At 37.5% G+C, this 27,249-nt stretch overlaps 4 protein-coding genes and 2 non-coding genes across 9 annotated transcripts; 5 read left to right on the top strand and 1 right to left on the bottom strand.

Moving 5' to 3' along the window:
• The first annotated feature begins 3,021 nt into the window (after positions 1-3,021).
• LOC122002557 (WRKY transcription factor 55-like) lies at positions 3,022-4,006 on the top strand. The gene is made up of 3 exons (XM_042557760.1): positions 3,022-3,157; positions 3,312-3,437; positions 3,542-4,006. Exons 1-3 carry the CDS (start codon positions 3,024-3,026, stop codon positions 3,963-3,965), a joined length of 684 nt encoding a protein of 227 aa, XP_042413694.1. The 5' UTR covers positions 3,022-3,023; the 3' UTR covers positions 3,966-4,006.
• Positions 4,007-4,653: 647 nt separating this feature from the next.
• Positions 4,654-8,395, bottom strand: LOC122002556 (protein ENHANCED DISEASE RESISTANCE 4-like). Its single transcript, XM_042557759.1, has 3 exons — positions 8,239-8,395; positions 6,952-7,269; positions 4,654-6,858 (listed from the first exon to the last, which is right to left on the bottom strand). The coding sequence occupies exons 2-3, from the start codon at positions 7,073-7,075 to the stop codon at positions 4,835-4,837; spliced, it is 2,148 nt and encodes a 715-aa protein (XP_042413693.1). The 5' UTR covers positions 7,076-7,269; positions 8,239-8,395; the 3' UTR covers positions 4,654-4,834.
• A 1,448-nt stretch (positions 8,396-9,843) lies between these two features.
• TRNAI-AAU lies at positions 9,844-9,917 on the top strand. Its single transcript has one exon. It is a non-coding gene; the product is annotated as a tRNA-Ile (tRNA).
• An 88-nt stretch (positions 9,918-10,005) lies between these two features.
• On the top strand, positions 10,006-10,079 carry TRNAI-AAU. Its single transcript has one exon. It is a non-coding gene; the product is annotated as a tRNA-Ile (tRNA).
• A 1,640-nt stretch (positions 10,080-11,719) lies between these two features.
• On the top strand, positions 11,720-14,857 carry LOC122002555 (hydroxyacylglutathione hydrolase cytoplasmic-like). Its single transcript, XM_042557758.1, has 7 exons — positions 11,720-11,881; positions 11,965-12,087; positions 12,252-12,413; positions 13,143-13,218; positions 13,301-13,414; positions 13,776-13,952; positions 14,650-14,857. The coding sequence occupies exons 1-7, from the start codon at positions 11,835-11,837 to the stop codon at positions 14,722-14,724; spliced, it is 774 nt and encodes a 257-aa protein (XP_042413692.1). The 5' UTR covers positions 11,720-11,834; the 3' UTR covers positions 14,725-14,857.
• A 2,433-nt stretch (positions 14,858-17,290) lies between these two features.
• On the top strand, positions 17,291-19,073 carry LOC122002554 (transcription factor CSA-like). 4 transcript variants are annotated; one of them, XM_042557753.1, is made up of 4 exons: positions 17,291-17,307; positions 17,393-17,992; positions 18,077-18,517; positions 18,601-19,073. In XM_042557753.1, exons 2-4 carry the CDS (start codon positions 17,740-17,742, stop codon positions 18,786-18,788), a joined length of 882 nt encoding a protein of 293 aa, XP_042413687.1. In that variant the 5' UTR covers positions 17,291-17,307; positions 17,393-17,739; the 3' UTR covers positions 18,789-19,073. The 4 variants fall into 4 exon arrangements, with proteins under 4 accessions (XP_042413687.1, XP_042413689.1, XP_042413688.1 ...); XM_042557755.1 differs by lacking the exon at positions 17,291-17,307 and having other exon boundaries at positions 17,378-17,572; positions 17,732-17,992; XM_042557754.1 differs by lacking the exon at positions 17,291-17,307 and having other exon boundaries at positions 17,378-17,587; positions 17,732-17,992.
• The last annotated feature ends 8,176 nt before the right edge of the window (positions 19,074-27,249 follow it).

The raw sequence follows: 27,249 nt of genomic DNA, 5'->3' as shown, positions 1-27,249 counted from the left end.
TTATAATCCTTGGTCTTGACAAATAAGAAAATTTTAATAAAAACTTCCTTAATTCCTTTGTCATGAAAAAGAAAAAATTATTTAATTAAAATAATTTTCTTTTCTTAATATCAAATATCAATGGCTGGCCACCTACAATCCCCAAATCAAGGAAAGTTTTAATTAAAACAAGAATTAAAATTTCCTAATTTGTTTCCGAAAATTTATAAAAATTTCTCCAATAATTTTTATCCCTTCATGATTGGTTAATAAAAAGAAAATTTTATAAATTAAAATCTTTCTTTTAAACATATGGATAATTTCCAAAAAGAAAAGTTATCTCTAAAAATTAAAATCTCCTTTCAATCTACAAATAAGGAAAGATATTAAATCTTTTCTTAATCTTTTGTAGAAACTAATAAAAGAGAATTTTTAATTTTTTAAACTTTCTTTTAAATCATGAACATTATTAAAAGGAAAGTTTTTACCAAAATTAAAATCAACTTTTTAATCTACAAATAAGGAAAGAGATTTAGCTCTTCTCTTAATCTTTTGTAGAATCTTATAAAAGGAAAGATTTAAATTTTTAAACTCTCTTTTAAATCATGTTATCCACATAAGAAAATTTTTAAAATTAAAATTCCTTTTTATTTTATTAGGGCCAGCCACCTAAGCTTGAGTTCAAGCTAGGGTCGGCCACATGAATTCACCCATGAACCTACCCATGGTCGGCCCTAGCTTGGTCTCCAAGCTAGCTTGGTCTCCAAGCTAGCTTGGTCAGCCCCTATAGGATGGGTAAGAAGGTGGGTATAGGTGGGTATAGTACTCTATAATTAAGAGGCTACGATAGGGACCGAGAGGAGGAATTGGTTTTGGTCTCCCGATAAAATTAAGCATCCCATGTTCGCCCCGAACACACAACTTAATTTTATTAATAATAATTCATTCCACTAGAGAACTATTATTGAACTACCGCATCAATCCCAAATTATATTTTTGGGCTCCTTCTTATTATGAGTGTATTAGTCTCCCTGTGTTTAAGATGTCGAATGTCCACTAATTAAGTGAGTTACTGACAACTCATTTAATTAATATCTTAGTCCAAGAGTAGTACCACTCAACCTTATCGTCATGTCGGACTTAGTCCACCTGCAGGGTTTAACATGACAATCCTTATGAGCTCCTCTTGGGGACATTCTCAACCTAGATTACTAGGACACAGTTTCCTTCTATAATCAACAACACACACTATAAGTGATATCATTTCTCAACTTATCGGGCTTATTGATTTATCGAACTAAATCTCACTCATTGATAAATTAAAGAAATAAATACCAAATATATGTGCTTGTTATTATATTAGGATTAAGAGCACACACTTCCATAATAACTGAGGTCCTTGTTCCTTTATAAAGTCAGTATAAAAGAAACGACCTCTAATGGTCCTACTCAATACACTCTAAGTGTACTAGTGTAATTATATAGTTAAGATAAACTAATACCTAATTACACTACGATCTTCCAATGGTTTGTTCCTTTCCATCTTGGTCGTGAGCTACTGTTTATAATTTATAAGGTACTGATAACATGATCCTCTGTGTGTGACACCACACACCATATTATCTACAATATAAATTAATTGAACAACTACATTTATCATAAATGTAGACATTTGACCAATGCGATTCTTATTTCTAGATAAATGTTTATACCAAAAGCTAAACTTTTAGTATACATCCTAACAACTACAATGTTCTTGTTGATAGTCTTAGTACGTTATAGTAATTACGACATGCTTAGACAGAATATTGTAGTTGCTATGAAATCGTAGCTACTACAACATTCTTATTGGTAGTCTTAGCATGCTATAGCAGTTACGATTTTGTTACTGCTACAATGTGCTTAGATCATAACATTGTGTTTAGACCAACGCGCTTAGACCAGAATGTTGTAACAACTACCCAATCGTAGCTGCTTCAACGTTCTTGTTGGTAGTCTTAGCATGTTGTAACAGCTATGATTTCGTAGCTGCTATAACTTACTTGGACCAGAACGTAGCTACTACAACGCTCTAGGACCAGAGGCTAGAACGTTGTAGCTACTATAATTATGTAGTTGCTACAACGTTGTATCTGCTACAATAATGATAGCTGAATAGAGGAAGAAAATGTTCTGGAACTCGAATGGGAACTGACACTAACATCTAAACTATAAATAATTAGATGAGGCATCAGCATATAGTTAAAAGATAAATAACGGAAATGAGCATGTATATGAGGAACACATTACAGATGAGGCAGTAGGCAGGCGAGGGATTTTTTAGGAGGAGAGTTCGAAATGTTTGAGTTTTTTCAAAAAGCAAAAAACTTTAAATGTATTAGGTTTTTCTCACCCGCCCACCCCTGGCTAGTCTATAGGTTTAATATGAACTTGTCTACAAACTAATCACACTCGGTCAAACAGTGGATAGAAAACAAAAGAGTAATTGCATCAGGAATAAGATATTCTTTTGAGAATAAATCAGAGTAAGACATCTCTTTAACGATTTAAAAAAAAAAAAAGTATCGTGGTAGAATATGCATGTTGTCAATTACGACAGTATTTATAAAAAATTTTATTCCAAATAGTGTAATGTGCATAACTAAATAAAAGAGGCTGGATTTATCAATTAAAAAGGGTGCCTTTTGATTTTTTTAAATAAATAGATTGACTCGTACAAGTCGTTATAGACCCCAATAAATTGTCAGTGTTGGATCCTCGCGATTTGCTAAAATAATCCTCCCGTAAAATCCGGCCATCTCCGCCGCCGTCGAGCTCTGATCTTGATCATGCCATTTTACTAGTTCCGAATTCCCAACGACATGGAGGGCGGGATCCTGGATCAAATCCTCGCCGCCTGTCGGCAGGCCGAGGACCTCGGCAGGGCCGTCCTTCTCGCCGACGACCCCGGCTACCTCCTCGCCGCCGACCCTGGCTACCTCCTCATCTCCTGCGATGAGCTCGCCGCCTCCTTCCAACAAGCCGCCGCTGCGCTCCGATCCCGAATGCTCCTCCCAGAGGTGCCCCGGCCGGAGGAGCAGCAGCGCAGCTCCATCGGCCCTTTGGCCATTCCCCCGCACGCGGAGCTGCTGCCGGAGCTACCCGCCGGGCCGTCAGGGATCCGAACGCCGAGGAAGAGGTTTGTGGAATTCAAATTGACGTGTAGACTTTTTTGGTTTACTCAATGTGGTAAACTTCCATGAACGTGAACTGGCAGTTTCCATTGCATGCATGCTTACCCACCCCACCTTGTTCTCACATAATCGGGAAATTGACTCGATGGTAATTTCCAGGAAGGAGGGAAGGTTGACGTTGAGAACTCCGGCTCCGGTGACTGGAAAAGTCGACGTTCCACCGGAAGATGGATACACTTGGAGGAAGTACGGCCGAAAGGCTATTCTGCGTTCCAAGTTTCTAAGGTTCTTCTTCTTCTTCCTCTGATTCCTCACCAAGTGCTCTGCAACTTCTTCAGAGAGAGTTTCATTTGGCCCTACATAGCTTTCTAATCAGAAATTAATGGCAGGAGCTACTACCGGTGCACCCACAAGATTTGCGAGGCCAAGAAGAAAGTGCAGCAGCTCGACGAAAACCCCTTCATCCTCGAAATCACATACGAAGGCGAACACACTTGCCAGACCTCCACTACGCCGCTCCTCAGCCCCCCAATCACCGTCGCAGTCGCCGCCGCCGGAGAAAACAGAGACCCCGGTGCCGGCGGCGATAGCGCTTCGCCCCTGTTCCAGGCAGGGACGTCGTCGGCGTCGCAACCGAAAACTGATAACTGGCTTGGCGACGAAGTGCAGGGAACGGCGGCGGGGACGGGCGGCGGCGACGGCGGCAGGGACGTGGATGATTGGTTGGCGGATCTCACCGACTCCATGTTTAATTTTTCCGGAAGCAGCGACAGCTGCATGGACTCCATCTTCCCGCCGAGGCCGGGGAACTAATCGATCTAAATGATCAACAACTAGTTAATTAGATTGCCGAAGAGTGAAGACGCACCGTTATTCTTTTTGGTCAAGGGACAAATAGATTCTTTATATCTGTAATAAAATAAATTGCAAGTTTCCTGAAAGAAGTTTAACCAAATCTAGCAATCAGCAAGTTTTTTTTTTTCAATCTGTAATCCATGTTATTGTTGGATCGTTCGGTTGATGGGGATCCACTCCGTTTCCAATGCCGATTACTTCTCTCATTTCCACCTATAAATAGCGCTGCCTCACCTCGGCCGAAGACACGGGAGCAAGAGCCGTATCCGATCTCATTCCCTGGGATAACGCCGCTTCCGCCCCCAGGCCTCCACAGTCGCCGGAGCAAGAGCAGCCACTGTTTTTGTCCCCGGCGCTGAAACAGCAGCCGCAGAACGAGCCGCTGACGCCTTCAACGCCTGATCTGCGCCGCGACGAGTGCCTAGAGCATATATTTATTTAAGTTCAACACAAGAAATGAATACCTTGAACACTTACAAATTCAACTAGTTAATGTTTATGACTAAATTCCTCTAGTAATCCTTTTTCCTAAAATTTGGTTTAATGGAAGCTGAATCCCAAAAGTGTGTTAAATTTACTAGTTGTTCACTGGATTTATCAAGAATTTGAGTAGAATCCTTAGATTTGTTCAGAAAAAGCTCATGAGTAGACCAATAGAATAGCTGCAATGGATTAAAAAAAAAACTATAATGAATACAAAAATAGCCTGATCAATGGACTGTACAATTGGATCGTAGACAAAATCTAAAGTTATAATCCCTTTGGGCACCTAATGATCTCATACTACACAAAATCACATTCGTCTTCATCAGTTTCCTGCAAAACTTTCAGAAGTGCTGACTGGTTGAAGGATCTGAAATATAAGAGCCTTTTCTGATCACTCCATCTTCCACAAACCTTTCCTCGGGAGTATTACAGTGGGGTGTGCCCAGCTCTGTGAATTCAGATGCTTCATCATTGTCGCTGTGTCGATATAAGATTTCACTAGCTGAACCATAGCCCATAAGCTGATGCAGTTGTGAACCCGTTTTAAGCCTACTTTTTCTCTTATGCATCAGAGTGGATCTGCCGAGAATATTCACCGGCATTTCGGTATCAGAGGAGTAGCTGATGCCAAGAGAGTATCCATAATCTTCTGAGTAAGAAACAGGTTCCCTTGGGGATCTATCATTTGACGGAAAGTTGGAGATCCCATGTCTGGAAGTAGTATCTGTACTGGTGTCCAACTCGGTTGTTGGTGTCTCAGCCTCATCGTACAAATGGGGAATCCCATGTTTTGGAGCTCTGAAAGAAAATGTAAGAACTTTGGAACAAGCACCACACTGAAGCTTATAAGATCTTCTCCACACTATGAAGAAATCCATAGGAAGCCTAAGCAACTCGAAGCAATTGTAGCAGGTGACAAATGGAGAGCCACCTAAAACAGGGCGACAAAGTTGCTTCTTCTGTTGTCTTCCATCATTGTTGTTTGGTTTCTCGGTCTCACGCGCAACCTGAGATTTGTGAGAACATGGTGGGGGACTGGAACCGGCATGCACCGTTGCATAGCATGGGTGATCATGGTGGCAAGCCCTGCAAATTCCGTTGTGACAGTGGCTTTGAGATGGAAGATTCACAAACCCCTGGCGCCCTCCATGATGGAAATTCTTGTGAGGAACTTGGTACAACTGTGAAGGAATGCCATTGGCCTTAGGTGGTCGAGGAATTGCCTTTCTTTGGTGGGAATTTTTGGGAGGAGCTTGATGTAGGCCTGACATAACGTGCTTAGCATGGTCTTCTTCTTGAATGTCTCGAAGGCGCGGCCGTGCTTTGCTCTCATCGGATATGTCAAAGATTTCTTTGATTTCCTCTCTCAATCCATCAACCTTCTTTAGAATTTTCATTTGGATGTGTGCAAGCGAATTTAAGCCAGCTTCTTTGCTGCCTGGCTGAATGTTGACTGAGAACTTAGGAACCTCTGCAGCCCTTGAGATGTCAAATGAATCGGCATCAACTGTCATGCTACCATTTTGATTGTCGGCTGAGCCTTTAGGAACCTCCACTAGATTTGAATGCACATGATTTTCTGGTTCCTTCCAGTTCTGAACTGAATGGAAATCCTCAGAGTCAAAAGAGGGGTTTATCACTAAATCACCTTTTTCTTTTGGAGAAGACTCATTTGCATGCGAACCAAATGTATCAAAAGCAGCTGGCTTCTCTATTGACGGCTCTTGTGAAACTTCTTGAGTTTGAATTTGTGTTACCACTTGGATTTTTTCAACACTCTCTTCTTTGTGTGCATTAGTTTCCTCTGAATCCTGCACATTTCTCTGTCTAAAAGTTCTTCTGGACATTGGCACACGTTTCCGAGGAGTGTCAATGTTGCTTCTATCACTGACAGAAGAAAGATTGGCATCAAATGCATTTGCAATGGGCATTTTCGAAACATTACCATATTCATCATAATGATTGCTGGTTTTCTCCTTGTCTTCCAGTGATCCAACATTTGTTACATCAGCAGGAATAGAACTAGAGCTATGCAAATCCATCCCTCTTGCTTTGCAGAAATTGTCATTCTCCTTGTTGTCTGATGACCTGTCATTTCTCACATCGACAGGAGTAGGACTAGAACTCTGGAAATCCGTACCTCTCGCATTGAAGAAACTATCTTCTAGCTCCATTCGTCTCTCCTTGAGGCAACCTTCTTCATGTTCTATTTCATTTCCTTTATTTAAAAATCTGCTTGAAGCATCTGCTGCTTTAGACAATTGTGGATCCAGATATGCTGAACTATGTGCTCCACTGGACGCAGAAACTGTAATCTCTGGTGCAGTGACATTGCTGTTCTGATTGGTAGAACTATAATGTTTTGCTGCAAAGAACAAAAATTAACACAATCCATTAGAAAAACTACAAGCAAAGAGAAAAATTATAAGTAAACAATGTGATCAACACATAATCTTACCTCGAAGAGTGGCACCACATTCACCGCACTGGTATACAGGAACACTAGCAATTTCAGCAAGAACCTTCCTGCATCTTGGGCATCTTACGAACCGTACTCCAGGAATTGTGCTTTTGCTAGCCATGTCTGATCATATAAACCAGTTACAAGAAAAGACTTCAGGATCTTCCGCAGGGTGCCTATCTCATACGAATCAGTTACTAAATTTGATTGCCAAAAGTCAGAAAGCTCCAAGCTTCACTTTTTGATGCCCAGAAACTCTTAGAATTTTTTGACATGGTGTGGCTTTCTTCCGTTTTCCAAACAAACAGCAGCAACCTATTGCATACAATAAATAAGTAAACTTATGGTTTCATATAGCAGTGGAAATACATTAACAGAATTAAGAACACACAAAGACAATTAGGTTACCAAAGTTTATAGAACAAATCAATCAGACAACTAGCTTGTCACAAATAATAGAACACAATGCTTTAACTGAAAATGAACATAAATAAAACATGGGATTGCAAAAGGCTATTGCCTGTAAAATTTGCAAGCAAAAAATCAGAAAACAATAGAAAAAATGAAACCTCCTATTTTTAAAGAGGAGTAAAGAGAGAAAGAATCCAAATGTGAAGTTATAGCCAGTGTCTACAAAATTTAAAAAAAAAACTGGGAAACTATGTTAAAATACCTAAACGTGTACTTGATCAGGTAAATTAAAACTAAGCATGAAGAGAGAAAAGTTTCACCATGTGGCTAGGGAGCAAAAATGGGAACAGATTTTTTTTTTTTTTTTTTAAAAAGGACAATTGCCACAAATTCAAGGCCCAAAGACCAGAAATTGGCAAAATCATTCAAGCACTCCTAAAATCTAATTTTAGCTTTCCAAAACATTAAAGACGAAATTGGACGGGAACCACCAGAAACAGGCTCCAGTCACATGTGACAGAACACAAACCCTAGAAGTCGAAGGAAACAAATAAAAACAATCGGACAAGCAATGCATGAAACACCTAATCATTAATTAACACAAAAAAGAAGGACAAGAAGTACTTCTGAAATGTGTAACGGTGAGCCCAAAAAAGCCAATTTGAAGGCTTATTCTTTTGTACCCTTCCACAAATTCACTATTCCTTCCACAAAATCCATCTCCGTCCATCCAGACCTAGAAATTCTATTCCAACGCACTAATTCAACCAGCAAAACTGACGGAAAAAAAAAAAGGAAGAAGAAAAACAGCAATCGCTTCTAGAAAACAACACCCTAAGCAGCGAGCCAAAATTCAAGACTTTGCGCACATACCTAAGAGATCGAAGGCTTTTCGCGGCTGTTAATCCCAAACCCTTCTCGTTCCTTGGCCCTCCTCCTGTCTGCTACCTAAGCGGGGGGAATCTGAAGAAGGGGAAGCGCCAGTGAATGACAATAATGAGGTTGAGCCGTTGAGGTGGAGGACGAAGGTGAGCCGTAAGCGTATATATAAGCGCGACCATTTCCACTTCCACTCCTCCGCGGTCTGTTTGACCAGGTAAAGTCTACAGCGCGATCCGTGTCTGAGTCGCTATTTAAAAGTAATTAAATACATACTAACATTAGCAATTAAGCTAATAATTATTTGATAAAAATAAATTAAATTAATTCTTAAAAAATTGAAATCTAATATATTATATAATTTTAGTTTTTTTTTAAAAAAATACTTATTTTGAAAATCATATGAATTTTAGAAAGTAACTAAGAATCTCGTGCGGGTGGTCGGACGCGTGGATCAAACGGCATGCGGAGTAGATAGGGCGCCGGCGACCGCGTCCACGCGTCCGCAGGACAGCTGCCATGCACACAAATATATCGTGTGGGTCCCACCGAGTTGTCGAATCTACACGTGATATGGACTCCTTCCAGGTGGAGAGCTGAGTGCTTAATTAATCTAAACCCGTTAATTAGTTAGCACTCCAGTTTAACGGCTAAAACGGGTTTGTTCACGCGACTTGATTAAATTATTATTTTTTAAAAAATTAAAAAATTAATATTTAAAATTGTTTGATGACGTGCCTGTAAATACAGTCATTGAACGCCTATGTGGCTGCACACGTGAAATCGACCGAGTTGTCACCCGCTGGACTGCCAGCCACTGCCAGCCCAGACTTAGCGGCAGAGCGCGTAGAATCCACTTTTTTTTAATATTTAATTATTAAATTGAGAAATCGTGATCTTGATGGAGAAACTGGTCAATTATTAAATTTCAGTTGCTTGACCAGTCAAAGACATAATTTATTTAACATCTTTTTATGCTAAAAAAATTGCCTCTAAATTTAAAATACGAAAAATCTAATTATTTTTGGGAAAATAAATTTAAAAAAAAACTGAAGTCTTGACATTATTTTCAAAGAGAATTGACTCGGAGAAGATATTCAACTAGTTTTTTAATTTGGATATCTTAATTTAAGTTGAGTAGGTCAATATGTTGATTTATCATTGAAACAAGTTCATAATTACTTCCTTCTATAATTCAATGAAATTGCTCCGGGGCTATAAACACTAAGACGGATTTCATAGATAACAAGCATTTGAATCTTACTTAACACATATTACATGTTATTGGTTTACTTTAATAGATGGTGGAAATTACGAAATATTTTAACTAGCAATAAATATATATATATATATATATATAAAAATCAAATTGTTTATTTTTTTATTTTTTAAAGTTGGCTAGTTGATTAAAATTTGTATAATAATTTTACAAATATTAGTAATTCAACAAAAGCATATATGGTCTATTAGCTTAGTCGTTTAGAGCCTCGGCTAGTAACGTGAAGGTTGCAGCTCGAAACCTGCATAGACAATGCAAATTATATTTTTGTTTTATCGTATCAATAAAATATATTAAGATAAATATAAAAACTTATCGTTGGCCTATTAGCTCAGTTGGTTAGAGCGTCGTGCTAATAACGCGAAGGTCGCAGGTTCGAAACCTGCATGGGCCATTTCACGTTTAGATAGACGATTCAAAATATTTTTTGTTTTAACGTATAAATATTATATATTAAGGTAAATATAAAGAATTATCTTGTTGGCCTATTAGCTCAGTTGGTTAGAGCGTCGTGCTAATAACGCGAAGGTCGCAGGTTCGAAACCTGCATGGGCCATTTCATGTTTACATAGACGATTCAAAATATTTTTTGTTTTAACGTATAAATATTATATATTAATGTAAATATAAAGACTTATCTTGTTGGCCTATTAGCTCAGTTGGTTAGAGCGTCGTGCTAATAACGCGAAGGTCGTAGGTTCGAAATCTGCATGGGCCATTTCATGTTTACTTAGACGATTCAAAATATTTTTTGTTTTAACGTATAAATATTATATATTAATGTAAATATAAAGACTTATCTTGTTGGCCTATTAGCTCAGTTGGTCAGAACGTCGTGCTAATAATGCGATGGTCGCAGGTTCGAAACCTGTTGGCCCATTTTACGTTTTGATTTTCTCATTAAAAACGCAAACTGTATAGACAATTCAAAATATATTTTTGTTTTATCGTATTAGTATTATTTATTAAGAAATATATAAACACTTAATTCGTTGGCCTATGAACTTAGTTGGTATGCTAATAATGCTAAAGCCCCAGCTCGAAAACTGCTTGGCCATTTAATATTTCGATTTTCCCATTAATTACGCGAACTTCGAAACTGCGTTGACAATTCAAAATGTATTTTTATTTATCGTATTATTATTATATATTAAAATACATATAAAGATTTAAATCCTTGGCATTTTAGCTCAGTTGGTTAAAGTGTTGTACTAGTATTAAAATATTTGATTTTCACCTTTAAATTATTTGTTTATAAAATGTATAAATGGTGATTATCTTTGACTTACTAGATCAGTTGGTTACACCGTCGTGCTAGTAACGCCCAACCTCGCAAATTCGAATCTGCTTGGACCATTCAAAATATGTTTTTGTTTTTATCGTATTGTTATTATATATTAAGCTATATAAAAATAGATAATATCATCGGCTATTATTAGCTACTTCTCTTGTGGATGGGCAATTTAAATATAGGATTCACGTTTTACTATTTGGTCCATACTTGATCAAATATTTCTACTGGCGTCTTCTTGCCCATCGATACTTCAATGGATGAAAAAAATAATATATTTCATTTTAAACGATAGGATATTATTTTTATCAAATTCTATGCCAAAGAGAAATGTTGATTTATTCCTATAATTTCAATGGATTCTTTAGAAAAATCCCTAAAGTTTTATATTCACCATTTTGCCTCTATAATTTTTAATTTCATCATTAAAATGCTACTTCTACCTTAATACTAAAGTGGCAAAAATACCGTTCTTCTTATTTATCTAGCGGTTGAATTATCCATCTTTCTTATTAGTCCGATCGAAAGATTAATGTTCTCTTTACTTAAGAGATTGAAAAGTAAAATTATCGTCTGTGATTTACTTTTTTTATATTGATCCTGAAATAAATTGACGGGGACGTTGAAAGACGAACGTATTTATCTTTTGTCACAATAAAAAATAAAAAATAAAAAATAAAAAATAAAAATTAAAAATTTAAAATTATGGAAAAAATTTTGTTTATTTTATTAAAATTTTAAGGGGGAATAACCATCGGATTGTTTTAAAAGTTAAATCGATTATCTAAAAATCAGATAAAACGAAAAAAAAAATAAGTATTTTTTTATTCATAAACTTATACCATATATTTAAAAAATACCCTTTTTTAGTTAAAAAAAAAATTATACCGCATGATGTGTCTTTTATTCGATCGAAGCGGTCGGCAAATTCCTCCTTTTTATCTTCTTTTCTTCACTCGCTTCTCCAGATCCGCCTCCTCGCCATCGAAGGAGAAGGCGGCGGCACAGCCAAGAGCGGCGATGAAGGTGGTTCACGTCAACTGCTTGGAAGATAACTACGCCTACATGTGAGCCATCTTCCCTCCCGCCTACATATACCTAGATCGCTTCTAATCTTCATTCCTTTACCTTTGTCGATCTGCGTCTCCAGAATCGTGAACGAGTCTTCCGGGGAGGCGGCGGCCGTCGACCCCGTTGAGCCCGAAAAGGTTTTGTGGGAGGCCAAGCAGATCGGTGCCGACCTCAAGTTTGTGCTCACCACTCACCATCACTGGTTTGTCCAAACTCTTCTCTTTTACCTCTCGGATTGTTCCCTACTATTTTTGTGACAAAAGGCTTCTTTTTATATTTTATGCTAATGTTTAGCCTGTTGTGGGAATCTGTAATTTTTGCTGTATCTCAAATTTGTTGTCTGATTTCTGATGAAATGTGATGTAGGGATCATGCAGGGGGGAATGAGAAGATGAAGGAGTTGGTGCCGGGGATCAAGGTCTATGGTGGATCAAAAGATTCTGTACGAGGTTGCACGGATACTTTGGAGAACAAGGATAAGTTGGCTCTTGGGCCAGATATCGAAATAGTTGCTCTCCATACACCATGGTATATAGCTCCTTTAGTTGTATATCTTTTTCAATGTGAACTCTTATAATTTCTGATAATTTTGCATCTTACTATCATAGATTTTTTATGGGCAACACTTGCCATACGATTTTTGGTTAGTGGACTGTTATATGTTGCTCATGATCCTGGATCGACATATTACTGCATAATAGTTAACTTTATGAAAATGTTTAGTGCTTATCCATCGACTGAAGGACAAGAAAAAAAGGACTCTGGGATCAGCAAATGTCACAATGCATATGTTTTAGGGCATACCAAGTTAAAAAGGAGAAAGCTCCATACAAGAGAGGAAACATATATCCTGAAATTTGTTGGTCAAGGTGATTGTGGGATAGAAGTCATCCAAGTTTTACAGGATGTAAATTCTGCTTACAGATTTCTAATATATTTATTTGAAGATAAATCAGTACAATAGAACATCTTACTGTCTGATTTCCTTTTGTTGGGTTGATCTTATCTGACCAAAGCGATGGGTGGAAATAATTATTTGGTTTCCACATCGATTTGCACAATACAATGCTGTGAAAGAGGAATACAATATGCTCTTCTATATGAGGAAGTGAATCTATTATTGTCGAAAATAATGCTCATACTAATTAAGTTGATTATCCTTAGATTGCACAGCATTAAACTTCTGTGATCAAGCATTACTCTTTGTGTTGCATTATTTACCTCTTGGTTTCTATTGCTCTTGATCTGGTTTGTTAGCCATACTAAAGGTCATATAAGTTATTATGTGACTGACAAAGGGGAAAATCCAGCTGTCTTTACTGGGGATACACTGGTGAGTCTGGTACTATGTTCTTTGTTCTGTGATGCATTGCACTCTTGATAGGCTAACATTCTTTGCTTCTTCTTGTTCCTAGTTTATTGCTGGTTGCGGAAAGTTCTTTGAAGGTACTGCAGAACAGATGTATCAATCTCTGTGTGTCACATTAGGTTCACTACCAAGGCCTACTCGTGTTTATTGTGGTCATGAGGTATGGTATTTCCTAATCCCAGTTTCTTAGATGAATTCCTTTTCATCAAAGATATGAAGCAATACTACATAGTTTGACTTGGAAGAATTGAAGCAATACTACATAGCTCCATGAACTATGTTAGTTTGCGAAACAAGGCTGAAAATGAAGCTATGAATAGACTAATCTGAATTCTTGAGCATGCTTAAACTGCAATTGTTCGGGATGCATCATGACTGACAGAAAGACATCCTCTATCATGCATATAGTATGTTTGATTCTTAGCCTTTTGCAACTTATACTTTCCTATAGGTTTTTTTTTCTATAATTATAGTTGTTCCTGGATTTTATCCCACTGGAGTTAAATTTGTGATCTTTACAGTACACTGTGAAGAACCTCCAATTTGCATCAACTGTTGAACCAGACAATCAAAGGGTATTAGATAAGCTTTCTTGGGCTAAAAGTCAACGCCAGTTAAACCAACCTACAATTCCTTCAACGCTTGAGGAAGAATTCCAAACTAATCCATTCATGCGAGTTGACTTACCAGAGATACAGGTTCTGCTCACTCTTGTTTTACGTACTTTTTGTTTGCTATAGGTGGCTTTATGATGGCATATGTTCTGCTCTTTAGATGGCGTTCGGCATAGCTGAGACAACTCTCTTGATTGAGCTGAATACTGATTTAGTCAATTTGCTTAGTAACTTTTTTTCACAGTGGTTTAAAATTAATCTTCTTAAGTGGAGTATTGAACCAGTACTCTCAACAATCAGAAAATGCAAATCCTCCCCCAAAAGAATATATTTAAGCAAAATTATCGCAAGTATAGCATTTGTTGCAATCCCTAGTGCAATAGTAATCTACACAGGAATATGAAGTTGTCTCTTGATAAAATTCTAAAACAGTTTGTTATTTAAGTTATTTATCTGATACATCTGTTTAATGCATATTGGCGTGAGTTGTTAGTCTTTCACAATGTTGTTTATTCCTGTTCAGCCCTTCAGGGGAAGTAATTTACATTCAGGTGGTGTATGAGATGGTAGTCTCTCTCTCTCTCTGTTTCTCTCTTTTTCCTTTCTTTTCAATTCTAAAAATCATAAAGCAAATATTTTGCACAAAGAAATTTTTGTTTGTGATAATTTTTTTTGTTCTTGGTACATTGCACTCATTGTTCGGAACTCACACAATGTCTAGTGACTGTTTCCTGTACAATTTACATTGTTGATTTGAAGAGTAAATTTGCATGTTTTGCAGGCTAAAGTTGCCTGCAATTCTCCGATTGAGGCCTTGATGAAACTTAGGTCAATGAAAGACGCGTGGAGAGGGTGAAAAGAAGAGGTTTGGCTTCTTTGAAAAGGTGTTCGAGTTTGTAGTTAAAAATGGCTCATGTTGTGGATGAAAATAACATGTCTCACTTTTGTGTAATAATAATGAACCATTATCAGCTTTCAGCTTTTAACTAGCAACTCGAGTGCAGTTAATAGTAATTAGAACACACGAGACATGAGCCTCTTCAGTCTTGTGAGTCTCAAGTAGACCCTCGTTTATGTGGCTTTGTCTAGTAGTCTTATATATTTTAGTGCTCATATGATCAACATATTTCAAATTTTTTGGTGAGTTTAAGTAGACTCTGACAATCTTGTTTTATCTAATAGTTTTGTATATTTTAGAAGAAAAATGATACATAGAGGGAAAAAAATCTCAGAGAAAAATTTAGGAATAGACACATAAAATGATGAGATTCACAAAAGTGAAATGATGGGCTATAAATTTATTTATCATTTTCTAAGTTTTTTATTGGATTTTTTTTTTCTTTGCATATCATTGCTCATTTTAGAAATCACAAATTTATTATGATGAAATCATTGTCTTTGTTGGATGATGTGTTGATGGTTAGGCACTAATGAATCACTTGGAGTTATGCAAGCCTTATTCAATAATTAGTCAAGAACCTTTCTGCATATTGGGCATCTGATGAACTGCCTCCTTGCTTTCTAAGTTTAGTTTTTTTTAAAAAAAAAGATGTATCGTTGTTAATCATATTTGTCATTAAGTTGTATTTTACTATATTATAGTTCAAATCATATCTAATATTGTTGCTCTAGTCTAAAAGCTTTCTTTTGGTTTTGATTTATAGTCCGTCTACTATGCAAAATTTAAAATAATTTGTATTAAAATTTAATATTTTAAATTTAATATTTAGAAAATGATAAATAGGAAATCATACTGTTTCCAACTAGAGATGACATTGGGCTAACGGAGGTGGGTTTGTAGATTAGATTTTCTGGTTTAAAAAAACATAAATCAGGAGATGGATATGATTCGATTATAATTTGTTAGATTTTTTTTTTTTGGATTTATCATCCCTTAAGATTATAGTTTGGGTCAGGATGAATCGTTGAAAGTCATCGAGGGTCGGCAAGTGGCTAGGTGGGTTTGTAGATTAGATTTTTTGGTTTAAAAAAAAATAAATCAAGAGATAGATATGATTCGGTTATAATTTGTTACGATCTTTGTTTGGATTTATCGTCCCTTAATATTATAATTTGGATCAGGACGAATCGTTGAAGGTCATCGAGGGTCGGCAAATGGCTAGGTTATTGAGTGTAGAGCAGAGGATGATTTTCAGTCATCCGTCTTGAGGAATCGTAATCAATTACGATTGGATCGTGGTCATGATTCTATCATAATTATAAATGATTCATCTCTTAGTTATTTTTTTTATAGATCAATAGATCTTATTGCTTCTAGTCCTTGTCCTTGAAGTAAATCTTCATTCTTACCCATCTCTAGGTAATTGGAGAATTCACATCCTCAAATCCACGAAAATTAAACTCACATCTCCATTTCCATCCTCGTTGTAGAGATGACAATAGGATGAGGATGGGGCGGATCTCCAAATCTCAGGGATTAAATTCTTATCTCCGGAATTCTTTTAATAATTATTATTATAATCAGAGATATTAGAACGGATTTAGGGATCAAAATGGCATTTTCATATCTCTCCCAGTCTGTTACGGGGATTTTAAAAAATTTCTGAATCAGTATTCGATAATGCCTTTCTGAATCTGTCCTATTTCGGATTTTTCCCGTGGATATTCGAATCTGAGAGGAAAATTACCTTTCCTTGGATCCAAACTCTATTGTGATGGCATCTTTCTAACTCTAATAAAATAATGAAATCGAAAAGTTTGGAATATATTTCGACAATTTCAAAACTCTATTTCTCTTTATTTCCAAACAAGAATAATAATAAAAAAAAGGTTAACGTGCAACGTCCAAAAGGACAAGCACAAACCTACAAATAGGGTTCAAGTGCATGAACCTGAACCCTATCACGATGACAGAATCCTCAAGAGCCCTGCGACTGTTCTTCCTATTCTTCTTCTTTACTGAATAAAAACTAAATCTTTAAGGACGAGACTACTTTCAAGATTCATTAAGCAGGAGCTGTCCTTTCGTTCCCTTTCTTTGCAACTCCAATGATTCCTTCCTCGAACTTTGACTGGTTATCATATGTTCTTCACCTTCAACAGAACAGTTCAGAAACTAAATATAAAAGCAGTCTGAAGAAAAGAAAGAAAAAAGTGTTTGATTCAAGCAAACAAAATAATCTAGTTTTCCTGTAAAAGTTGTCTTAAGTTTGATTCAAGCAGACCTGTTCAAAGAGAAGTTTAGATGGAGTTTACATGCAACATGGTAAAGAGAAGAAAACAAAGTTTAAAAACTATGAAACTGTCCTATAAACTCCCTACATTGATTTACTTGGGAGCAAGAGAGGCAGAGAATGCACGAGCATGGAAGTCTGATACAGGACACGGCCAAAAGAAGAACAGTACCAATTCCACTAAAACCATGAAACTATGGTACGCCAACCGACTATTGCGTACAAATTGGCAGCAAAAAACCAGGGTAAAATGCTTGCTGTAACTTTATTATTTCTCCTTGCTTTTTGGTTTCTTATGGCAACTTTTTTTTCTTTCTTTCTTTGCTCCAGAACAGCAAGAATGGTGGGGGACGCAAGAACACAAAAGAAATTCTGATGACTCTGTTGAGTGTTAGAGAGACAGGGGCAGATATCATCTATAAAAGTGTGTGTAGGGAAGAGGAGAGACTCCCAACTCCAACAGCCACACGAGTGGCTCTGTATTGGACCCTGTGCTTGCCATAGCCATTTGTCTCTCTCACCTAAGTTTTCTTCTCTCTACTTTCTCCATTTTCTTTCTTTTTCTTATTTTCAAAGTTTCAAAGCTACCTTGATCTTTCTGCTTGAATGCTTCCTGACAGAAGCATTATAGTCCTTAGCTGGCCATTTTTGAAGCCCATTGTGAAACAGGTCTAGGAATGGCTCCGAGTGATGTAAAGCTCAGAGATGGCATGGGGCATGAGAGCGCTGAGGATGAACAGAGCAACAACCACCAAAGGAAGGAGGAAGATGACGGTGATGGTCGACAAAGTGAGCTGCAGAGGAGGCGGCAGAAGCTGTGTGCTAGAGGGCATTGGAGGCCAGCTGAGGATGCCAAGCTCAAAGAGCTAGTCTCCAAGCATGGCCCCCAAAACTGGAACCTGATGGCCGAGAATCTAGAAGGAAGATCAGGTAGTTGCATGCCTTGGAGCTCAAACACAAAGTAAAAGAAGAAGAAAAAAACGATCTTTTGTGTGATTCATCTTGTTTTGGCAGGGAAGAGTTGCAGACTGAGGTGGTTCAACCAGCTTGATCCAAGGATCAACAGGAAGGCATTCAGTGATGAGGAAGAGGAGAGGCTTCTGGCTGCCCACGGGATGTATGGCAACAAGTGGGCTTTGATTGCCAGGCTCTTCCCTGGGAGGACAGACAATGCTGTCAAAAACCATTGGCATGTCATCATGGCCAGGAAACAAAGGGAGCAGAGCAATGCTTACAGGAGAAGAAAGCCATTTTTGACTTCTTCTTCTATCTCTTCCTTCTCTCACACCCTGCTCCTCCCCAACAGCAAAGATGTCAAAACCAGCAACAACACCAATGCGTGCAGTGGGGACTCGGTCATCACCAGCACCAGAGATGAGTCATCCTCCACTTGCACTGACCTCTCCCTCAACTCCTTCACCAGCACCACTTTCCTTGCCTATTCCATGATCAATTGTATGTTTTCTTTTGCCTTCCATTTTACCGTGTCATATATGGCTTTGGTGTACTGATTAATTGTCTCTTACACTCTCATGGAGGGTTTGATGAAAAGGTCTTCACTGCAAGGAAGAGTTTTCTCCCTGGTGGCCAGTCTCCTCCTGAGGCCTCAGCAAATCAACCAGTGACCTACCAGAGCAGCAATGCTTGGCTTCATGACGAAACAGAACATGGGAGGAAGAAAATTATGATGCCCTTTATTGATTTCCTAGGTGTTGGAGCAACATAGAAGGTAGGATAAGTGTTAAATGCACATGTAGAACTATAAAGAGTGCTGGTAAACATTGAAGAAGGGGGTTATGGAGAGAAGTCCTCTTCTCACTCAAACGTCGCCCTTGAAGAACTTTGATCCTTTGTTAATGGTTATTCATCCTGCTTTAAGAACTTGTGATTATTTGTTTAAACTAGCAGACGAGATCAAGTGAGGCTAGCTTCACATTATTGACCAAGATTACCTGTAAGAGTCTTGACTATGGTATAGTAATCAGTGGAACTGTGTCTCTTCTTGTTGAAACCTAAACAAATCATGGATACTTTCATCTACTTGTAATGTGCCAGTAGTCTCTAGTTTGCTACGACATGCCCAAACCCATGAATCTAACTCACAATAGTAAATAGGTTCTGTTTTGAACTGAGGCATGCTTCCATTAATCCAAGGGTGAAGCTCCACGTTAAGAACTCTCGTCGTATCGTCACAGTGTAACAGCCAGGCCAACAGCGGCTCCTTTTCCTGCATCCATCACATCATAGAGGGGGGCCAGTAGGCAATTAATGGAAGGTTTTGAAGCTGGACTGACAGAATTCCAAGGTCGGTCATGATTCCACTTTCAGTGCCCAATCCGTATCTGGCAAGAGATCGGTAGGGGTTTGGAAGAGAAGGAGATAAAGAAACCTTGCGTAGTTGGTTATCACTCATCATCATCCCAACTTCGAAGGCTGTTGGGTGCTCAGAGGCACTGAGCACTGACAGCGTCAGCTTCCCAACTCACAATCATGGTGTTGGCGAAGAGTTAGTCTCAGTAAGGTCTTCGGGAGAGAGGAGAGAGGCCAGACCCGAATGCTTAATGCACTAACTCTGAACCCGTGAGACAGACGAGTGAGATACTTCTGCATTAAAAGAGACATGAGGCAGGCTGAGTCCTCGCCATTGAAGAGCCGTGTAAGAGCATTCAAATTGCATTTAGAGAACGGTCCTGACAAGGACGATACTGGGAGTGCAGGTGTATCTTTTATCCAGAGGAGAACGATGACTCACAAACAGCTCTGCTACTGTTTTCTTCAATTCATAAACAACTTTTGTTGATTGAACTCTAGTTTATTTTGTTCTTAAGCACCCCCACTCAATTAAAAGTACAGTAGTTATGATTAAAGATGTTTGCTTTGTCAGATAGCGAGAAAACAACTTGGAGGATGAAGGCGCAGCAATGGTTGACCTAGGGAGAAAGTGGATTGAAAGACTCGATTAGCTCTCCGATAGGCATCATAAAGAATCTTTCTTTGGCGCTAACAATGCAAGGTGCTTTAGTTACCAGTCTTTATCACATAAACATGGAAAGCGAGCATGATGCGACATGGAACTAAACAATTTTGTTCAGGGAGATAAAGTTTCAGAATTAAAAACAGTTTTTCATTGATTGACAGATAGTTCAGCGAGAGTGGGATTTGTGCGTGGGAGAGGAAGAACGAGAGCAGTATATATATCGGGTTGGGCCGATCTTGATCACTGCTGGCCCAACAGAAGTTGAAGGATTCGTTGAGTTGGCTCCTGCTCTTTCTGCTCGATCGGGTTTCAGAATTGGGTTGCGGAATTTGCCTTCATCCTCTTGCCTCATTGGTACTTTCTGGCTCCTGGAATCGGTTTCTTCTTCTTCTTCTTCTTCTTCTTCTTCTTTTCGATCGATTAATCTAATGTCGATTCGCCATCTTCTCGCTCGTAAGATAAAGATGACAACTTTTAAGAATATACGCAGCGTATTCTTGGAATGATGAATCTATGAGTTACTGCGATATGATTTCGTTGCTCATTGTTCTACTATTCCATTTCTTTCTTTCCTTTTTTTCTTTGTTTTTTTTTTCAAAGAGCGTCTTTTGTTAAGGATTGGAAATGATGCTGAATTCAGCGAAAAAGAACCCTATTCTCCTTCAGTCTATTGCACTCCTTAGTAAACGGCATTTCTCTTGCTTATGATATGCCCCATCCATTGGCCTATGGAGATGAAGAACAGTGCTCTTGAAACCATACTGGCTCAACTGGTTAACCTGGAACCCTAGACAAACCACTCCAGTGAATCTGGAAATGCATGCTGCTGAACTGAATTTTGGGCATCTGTCTGGTTTTGAGACACTGATGAGGATCTGAATCTTGGCGTGGTCCTATGTAAGTCCGGCTCCCTTGTTGCTATCTAGAAGTTTAAAAAGCTTGTTCTCTCTAATTCTTGGATTCATTATTACCAAATTTGTGACTGTTCTGAACACCAATATTCTGATACCAACACTTTGAATTGGCACCGAACACCCTCTTGATCACATGCAAATGAATGCTGTACAAATAGCTGTTTTAGACACTTGGATCTACAACCTATTGATTATCTCTCTATTAAGATCATCAGCATGTGCAATGCTTCTAGCTCCTTTCACAACAATCTTAACTGATTGAAGTAAATCCCAATAAATATCTTCTTTTTTTCTTATTTTTTTTCATCTCAAAATTCAAAAAGCTTCTCTATTACTTGGATCATTAATCTTGATTGGCTCACCCCACATCAGATGGATATTTATAGGCAAATGATTCTGTGATTGTAACTGTAGTTACATTGCTATATAATGCCATTTAGGCATTTAGCTTCTGTTGACGCATAGATGGTATTTCCTGATCACAAAACAGTTTGTTATACTAATCTGATAGGATAAGATAAAGATAAGTTTGTTGTTATTTAAGGCAAGATCCTGTTTTGGAACTGAAGTTAATTGTTTCTGGCCTGCCAGAGATCAAGGGTATAAAAATAGGAAATCTGAGATGAAAATTGAAAAAGGGGAAACCAAGTGGGTTTCAAGCCAATATTGCATTTGCTTCTTCGGTCCACATAGGAGAACACGCAGTCATATAGAATTCCACCTTGTAGAATTTTTATACTCTACATGTTTCATTGTTTTCTTGGTTGTCATTAGGTTATCCAGCTTTCTATTGATTTATACTTTCGATGTTGTGTTATGGGCTGTTCGGAGGGGAGATATAGGCTTGTTAGATCAGACATGGGAATGTCTTACTGATCTGTGACTATATGTGATCTCTGCTATCTTTATTGCACTAAAACCAAAAGATTAAGCTGTATTTTGATTTCCAACTTATGTTCTTGACATAATCCTCCAGCACAAGTCAATGCGCTTTTGAAAATGTTGTGCGTTTAAAGGTTATTATAGCTATTTGAATGCTCGCTTATGCTACTAGTTTTAAAAGAGGGACCATATCAAGCAGGGAAGGATAAAATGCCAATGCCTTTGTCAATTCCAAACTCATTGTTTGCTTTTTAGCCATACCGGCTATGATAAAGACGAGCAGATTTGGATAAAATGGTTGGAAAAGAAAATTTGTTCTTTCCTCGGTTGAAGATATAGATCAGAATTATGAAAAAGAAAAGAGAAAAAACACTGTGATGAATAAATAAAGGTAAAAGCTTATCACCTAGAGCAGCACCATTGATATTTTATTTCACAGTTATTCTTTGTGGAAAATTTCTTTCAGAATTCAGCGACCTCCATATATATCTTTTCACTTAGTTCCTTCTATTTTATAGAGTTAGCTGTGTAGTAAAACGTAAAAGCAGATATATATGTTATAATTTTTGCTCCAATTCTCTAGTTATATGAATTCAATCAGTTGCAGCACTGTTCTTATCGAACCAATATCAATAGTTTCTGAGTGAATAACAAATCACATGATGCGGCCCCTTCATGCTGTGTGAGTAAGACCAATGACTTGCCTAAAATGGGGTGGTTTGAGGTAGGGATTTGCATTCGATGCTGTGCTTTCATTATTGTATAAAACAAAACCAACTGTTTCTGTTCTATAATTTAAAATTTTTACTCTGACGATGATGATATTTTTAACTTAAAGGCGGCCTTTCATCCTCCATGTGCATTTAACAAGTGCCTTGTCGTCCAATGAGGTAGAAGCAGACAAAAATTCCTAACTCTCGGAGAATCCATGAGATAGGTATGCTTGCTTATTCGATGACAACTGCATGTGTTCTTGCTGAAAGATATCTATGTTTTATCTGTCGACGCGCAAGTCTTCATGTTCTTGTTCCTTCTGCTTTTCTTGCAAGTTCTCTATTATCTGCACTGGATACATCTAGAAGTGACCCTATATAAGGAACTGAAAGGTCTCTTCCACCTCCACCCCTTCTCCCTTCTCTGCCTTCCTTTCTCTTAGCTTTTCAGCTCTTGTAGGAATCAATAGAAAATGTATGCATTGTTCTGGTCATCGATGACTACTTAACATCTGACACAGGAAGTATGTTGCAGCCAAGGATGACTTGCCTACGAAAGTAGTATCACCTTGTTCGAAGAATAAGAGTTAGAGAGCGATACCGTAGGCAAGTTGTCTTTGGCTACATGTTGCTTCCTGAGTCTCATGTTAAGTCTTGAGACGAAAATATATGTTTGTTTCTTCTGTGATTTGGATTCAAACTAGGTATAAATTTCTATGTTAAGTCTCTTCTGTGCTTTTGCATTCAAAGTGAAGTTGATATGGAACCGATAATATGGAGTATTCGTTGACAGTTCTTATCGATCGGCTATCAGATCTCATATTATAATGTTCCAGAATAGTAAGCGAGGATCAAAGTTTTACCATCCAATTAGCCTGTATTTTTGAGGTCTAACACAGTTAAGCTTTCTTGTTAGGTTTTGAAAAGAGTTCACTTTTGTCCATTTTGGCACTTGAAAAGAGTTCACTTTTGTCCATTTTGTGAAGGGTAGACCTGACTCTGGATCGGATCTGAATACCTAACCCAATTCTAATTGTGAATCAACTATTTGAGCTATTAGTTTCATCATTTTTTTTTAAATACCAGGTTTTAACTGTTTAAAGCAACTTTTATGTTTTTTTTTTGTTTTTTTAAATAGTTGAGATTATTTCACCCTTTTTTTAATCAATAATGACTATTAATTGGCTCTTATTCCCTAAACTTTATAAATAAGTTACTTATTTCATTGTAATTACATCCACTTTTTTCTATTCTTATATTTAAATTCTGAAATCTCGATTGGTTTTAACTTCAATTCTAATTAAATGAAGTTCATCTGGGATTCTGTTTGGTAAGGAAATAGTAATTTTAAATATGGATCTTGAGAATATTTAATTTATCAATGATGAATTTAAGATGTAAGGAAGTACTGAAACATCCGTAAGGAAGAACTGAAACATCCGAGATTCGGGATGCTCCATCTTTAAAATTATATTTTTTTTATTAAATATTTTGAGAAAATTATTTTTCCACCGGAAGATATGGGTGTAAAATGTCTATTTAATAAAGTCTTACAAATTTTAATTAGATGACACATAAATTATATGCGTGCAAAATTTGAGGAAGAAAATTTTAATTTGAAAGATCAAGTCGAGCGATTTAAGAAAACGTTGAAAGAGTTTGATCTGAGATCTAAATGTTTAAATATAGTACTTGGATCGTAATAAGTCATGTACAATAAATCAGGACTTGACTATAATCCAAACAAAACAAACAAATTATATTTATCTTTAATTAGTCAAAATGTTATAAATTAAGTCTAAGCATGGGTTCTTAAAAATATTTAACCAAACCAATCAAATCAAATTAATATTTGATTCCAAAGAATCAAATTCACTACTTAGATAGATCATATTTAAGCTATAACTTAAGGGGAGCAAATAGAAAATTATTAAATATACTTGATTAATCAATAATGCATACTTAGGATTAGGTTTATTTTTCTAGTTAGGTTAGAACGGTTAGTTAAAAATGTTTACCAAACTCTAATAATATAACATCAGAATGAGTTGAGTTGATTGTATGTTAAGGAAATTTTATCGAAGACATGTTTAGGTTGAATCTTGTGTATTATACCTGGTGTACTAGACTTAGTGGATCTGACTGAAACTATCTCAGTCAAACATGAGCTACTTAGATAAAAATCTAGTATTAGGTTTTTTGGACAGGACTATTTTGGAAAATATTCAGAAAGTGGTCCATCGTTATACACAAGAAGTTCATATATCTCGCCATTGAACTTGCTTAATTAACCCAAAGCTAAATTTAAATCTAACATGGATTAAAAGGTGATGAGTTTATAATAAAACTTAATTGAATCAACTTTAACCTTAATTAAAATTTAATCAACATTAAGTTTGAGATAAATAAAATTAAATTAAAATTATTAATTATAAAAACTTAAATATAACTTTAAATTATTTTTAAAAAAACCTTACTTAAAAATTAATTTAAACTTAACTCAAAATAAAAAATTAATTAAAACTAAAATTTAAATCTAAAATCTAAAATTAATTAAAACTTAAAACAAATTAAAGTTAAACTAAAATTAATTAATTTTAAACTAAACTTAATTAATTCAAATTTAATTTAAAACTAATTTTAAAACTTAATTAATTCAAAAACTTAATCAACTTAATTAATTTAATTAAAATCTAACAAAAAAATAATTTAAAACTTAAATTAAACTTAATACTTAACTAAAACTTAAAGTCAATACTGAACTTAAATTATAATTAACTAAAACTTAATTTAAAATTAAAAACTAAAATAAAAAAAAAAACTTAAATTTAACTTTAAACAAAACTTAAAAATTAATTGAAACTTAAACCGGTTTAGTCGACCGAATGCCTGGTTCGATTGACAAAATTCCGCCTTTACTCTGAATTGCGTCTCGTACAGGCTAAGTCAAGCAATTATTTTTTCAGTTGATCGAAAATCTTGTTTGGTCAACTGAAAACATAAGTTCATCGTTGAAAATTGAATTATCTTCAATTATTCGATCGATTGAATAGCTAGTTTAGTCGACGGAAAATTTAAATTCAACCTTATCTTGTGCATAAATATCTACCTATGATCAATTTATCGATTGGCCAAAAAACCGATTTGGTGGACTAAATATCGACTACCTTCGTTTGATTGGTCGATAACTCGAAGTTTTTACCGGATCGGTCAACCGAACCCTTTATCGGTTAAGTTGTGCCCAAAGGATGCCCACATATCTCTATAATGGTATGATATTACTCACTTTGGGCCTAAATCCTCATGACTTTGCTCTTGGACTCTACCCAAAAGGTTTCATCCCAATAGAGATATCCTACATCCTTTTAACCCCATGATCTTTCCCACATCTTTCCAATGTGGGATTTTGAATAAATCTCAACAATCTTCCCATCAAACAAAGGACCACAATTACTCTCATAGTTTGGGCCTCCCCGTGAGCATCCAGTCACCCTGACTTGCTCTAGGCCTCCCCGCGAGCATCCGCATTCGATCACTCTTGACCTACTCCAGGCCTCCCTGCGAGCATCTGGTCACCCTACCTACTCGCCTTCCGCAAGTATCCGATCACCCTGACCTGCTCCAAGCCTCAGCCGGCCGTCGGAATCCCCACGGACACTAACGCCCTCACCGCCACCAGCCGTCGCCGCCACCTCCACCGCTGTCGTCGCCGCCTCCACAGCGACCTCCACCACTGCCGCCATCGACTCCAGCGACCGCCACCTCCTCTAGTGACAACCACCGGTCAACCCACGACTTTTGTCGATCGCACAACACCATCGCCGCTGTTGGCACCCCTATCGCCAAATCCGACCATCCAACGTCGCTTCCACGTTTGTGGCGCCTGTTTCAATGCTCGATCCGTGCTGTCATACACTTCCGTCGTCGATCCAATATTCGATCCATGTTGGCGTATGATTTCAGCGATGATCCGACGCTTGAGCCACCGCTGATTCGGCCTTCGGGCCACTGCTATTGCACTCTGCCTCCATGATTTGTGTTCTGCCTAGTGTGCTGTGTTGTGTTCCAACCATTGAGCTGTTGTGTTTCGCTCTTCGCATTATTATTATGATTGTGAGTTGTTGATATTATCCTGCCTGTGAGCCGTTATTATGATTCGGCTTTCGTGACATTACTATATTCTGGCTACGTGTCGCCATCCGGATTCATGCCGTATTCGGCTCCGTGACATCGCCATCGGACCCAGCTCCTTATCCAACTCACATTTATCCACTCTTCTAGGTCACGACGACTCAATCAACATCACGACTAGCTCATTGGTCTACTAGAGGGCATCCTCCTGGGCCAGGGTACGTCATCATACTTACTCTTCATTTATTTCATTATTTAACTATTATTCTGCTCCTTACATATTCGTGGGATCTGCCCTCGAGCATCGGGACTTTAGGGGCCGGGGAAACCTGGACCCTGTCTACATGTAGCATTGACCGGAGGCTTTATGATGACTCGGTTAACATAGAAGACAACTCATCATACTCCCCCTCTGGGTTATGACCACTTGGTCCGCGTTCTAGCCACGTCATTTTGGCAGTTCCGTTTTCTCATATTCCCGACAGGATCATATTGGCACCGTCTGTGGGAACTTTGCCTGATCTGGAACATGAAGATGGACAACGCTGGAAACTTCTGCCATCCTCATGA

Source organism: Zingiber officinale, chromosome 7A (genome assembly GCF_018446385.1).
Source record: "Zingiber officinale cultivar Zhangliang chromosome 7A, Zo_v1.1, whole genome shotgun sequence".
Lineage (NCBI taxonomy): Eukaryota > Viridiplantae > Streptophyta > Magnoliopsida > Zingiberales > Zingiberaceae > Zingiber > Zingiber officinale.
Note: the sequence above shows the minus strand (reverse complement) of the source record. Positions and strands in the feature narration are given on the sequence as shown.

What these genes read in the sequence shown, in the direction of transcription:
- LOC122002557 (XM_042557760.1), top strand. Translation starts at nt 3,024, where the DNA reads ATGCTCCTCCCAGAGGTGCCCCGGCCGGAGGAGCAGCAGCGCAGCTCC. An exon ending in ATCCGAACGCCGAGGAAGAG is followed by an intron (nt 3,158 to 3,311) that starts GTTTGTGGAATT and finishes GGTAATTTCCAG; the next exon opens with GAAGGAGGGAAGGTTGACGT. An exon ending in CTGCGTTCCAAGTTTCTAAG is followed by an intron (nt 3,438 to 3,541) that starts GTTCTTCTTCTT and finishes AATTAATGGCAG; the next exon opens with GAGCTACTACCGGTGCACCC.
- LOC122002556 (XM_042557759.1), bottom strand. Translation starts at nt 7,075, where the DNA reads ATGGCTAGCAAAAGCACAATTCCTGGAGTACGGTTCGTAAGATGCCCA. An exon ending in ATGTGGTGCCACTCTTCGAG is followed by an intron (nt 6,859 to 6,951) that starts GTAAGATTATGT and finishes TGTTCTTTGCAG; the next exon opens with CAAAACATTATAGTTCTACC.
- LOC122002555 (XM_042557758.1), top strand. Translation starts at nt 11,835, where the DNA reads ATGAAGGTGGTTCACGTCAACTGCTTGGAAGATAACTACGCCTACAT. An exon ending in GAAGATAACTACGCCTACAT is followed by an intron (nt 11,882 to 11,964) that starts GTGAGCCATCTT and finishes CTGCGTCTCCAG; the next exon opens with AATCGTGAACGAGTCTTCCG. An exon ending in GTGTTTATTGTGGTCATGAG is followed by an intron (nt 13,415 to 13,775) that starts GTATGGTATTTC and finishes TGATCTTTACAG; the next exon opens with TACACTGTGAAGAACCTCCA.
- LOC122002554 (XM_042557753.1), top strand. Translation starts at nt 17,740, where the DNA reads ATGGCTCCGAGTGATGTAAAGCTCAGAGATGGCATGGGGCATGAGAGC. An exon ending in GAATCTAGAAGGAAGATCAG is followed by an intron (nt 17,993 to 18,076) that starts GTAGTTGCATGC and finishes TTGTTTTGGCAG; the next exon opens with GGAAGAGTTGCAGACTGAGG. An exon ending in TGCCTATTCCATGATCAATT is followed by an intron (nt 18,518 to 18,600) that starts GTATGTTTTCTT and finishes ACTCTCATGGAG; the next exon opens with GGTTTGATGAAAAGGTCTTC.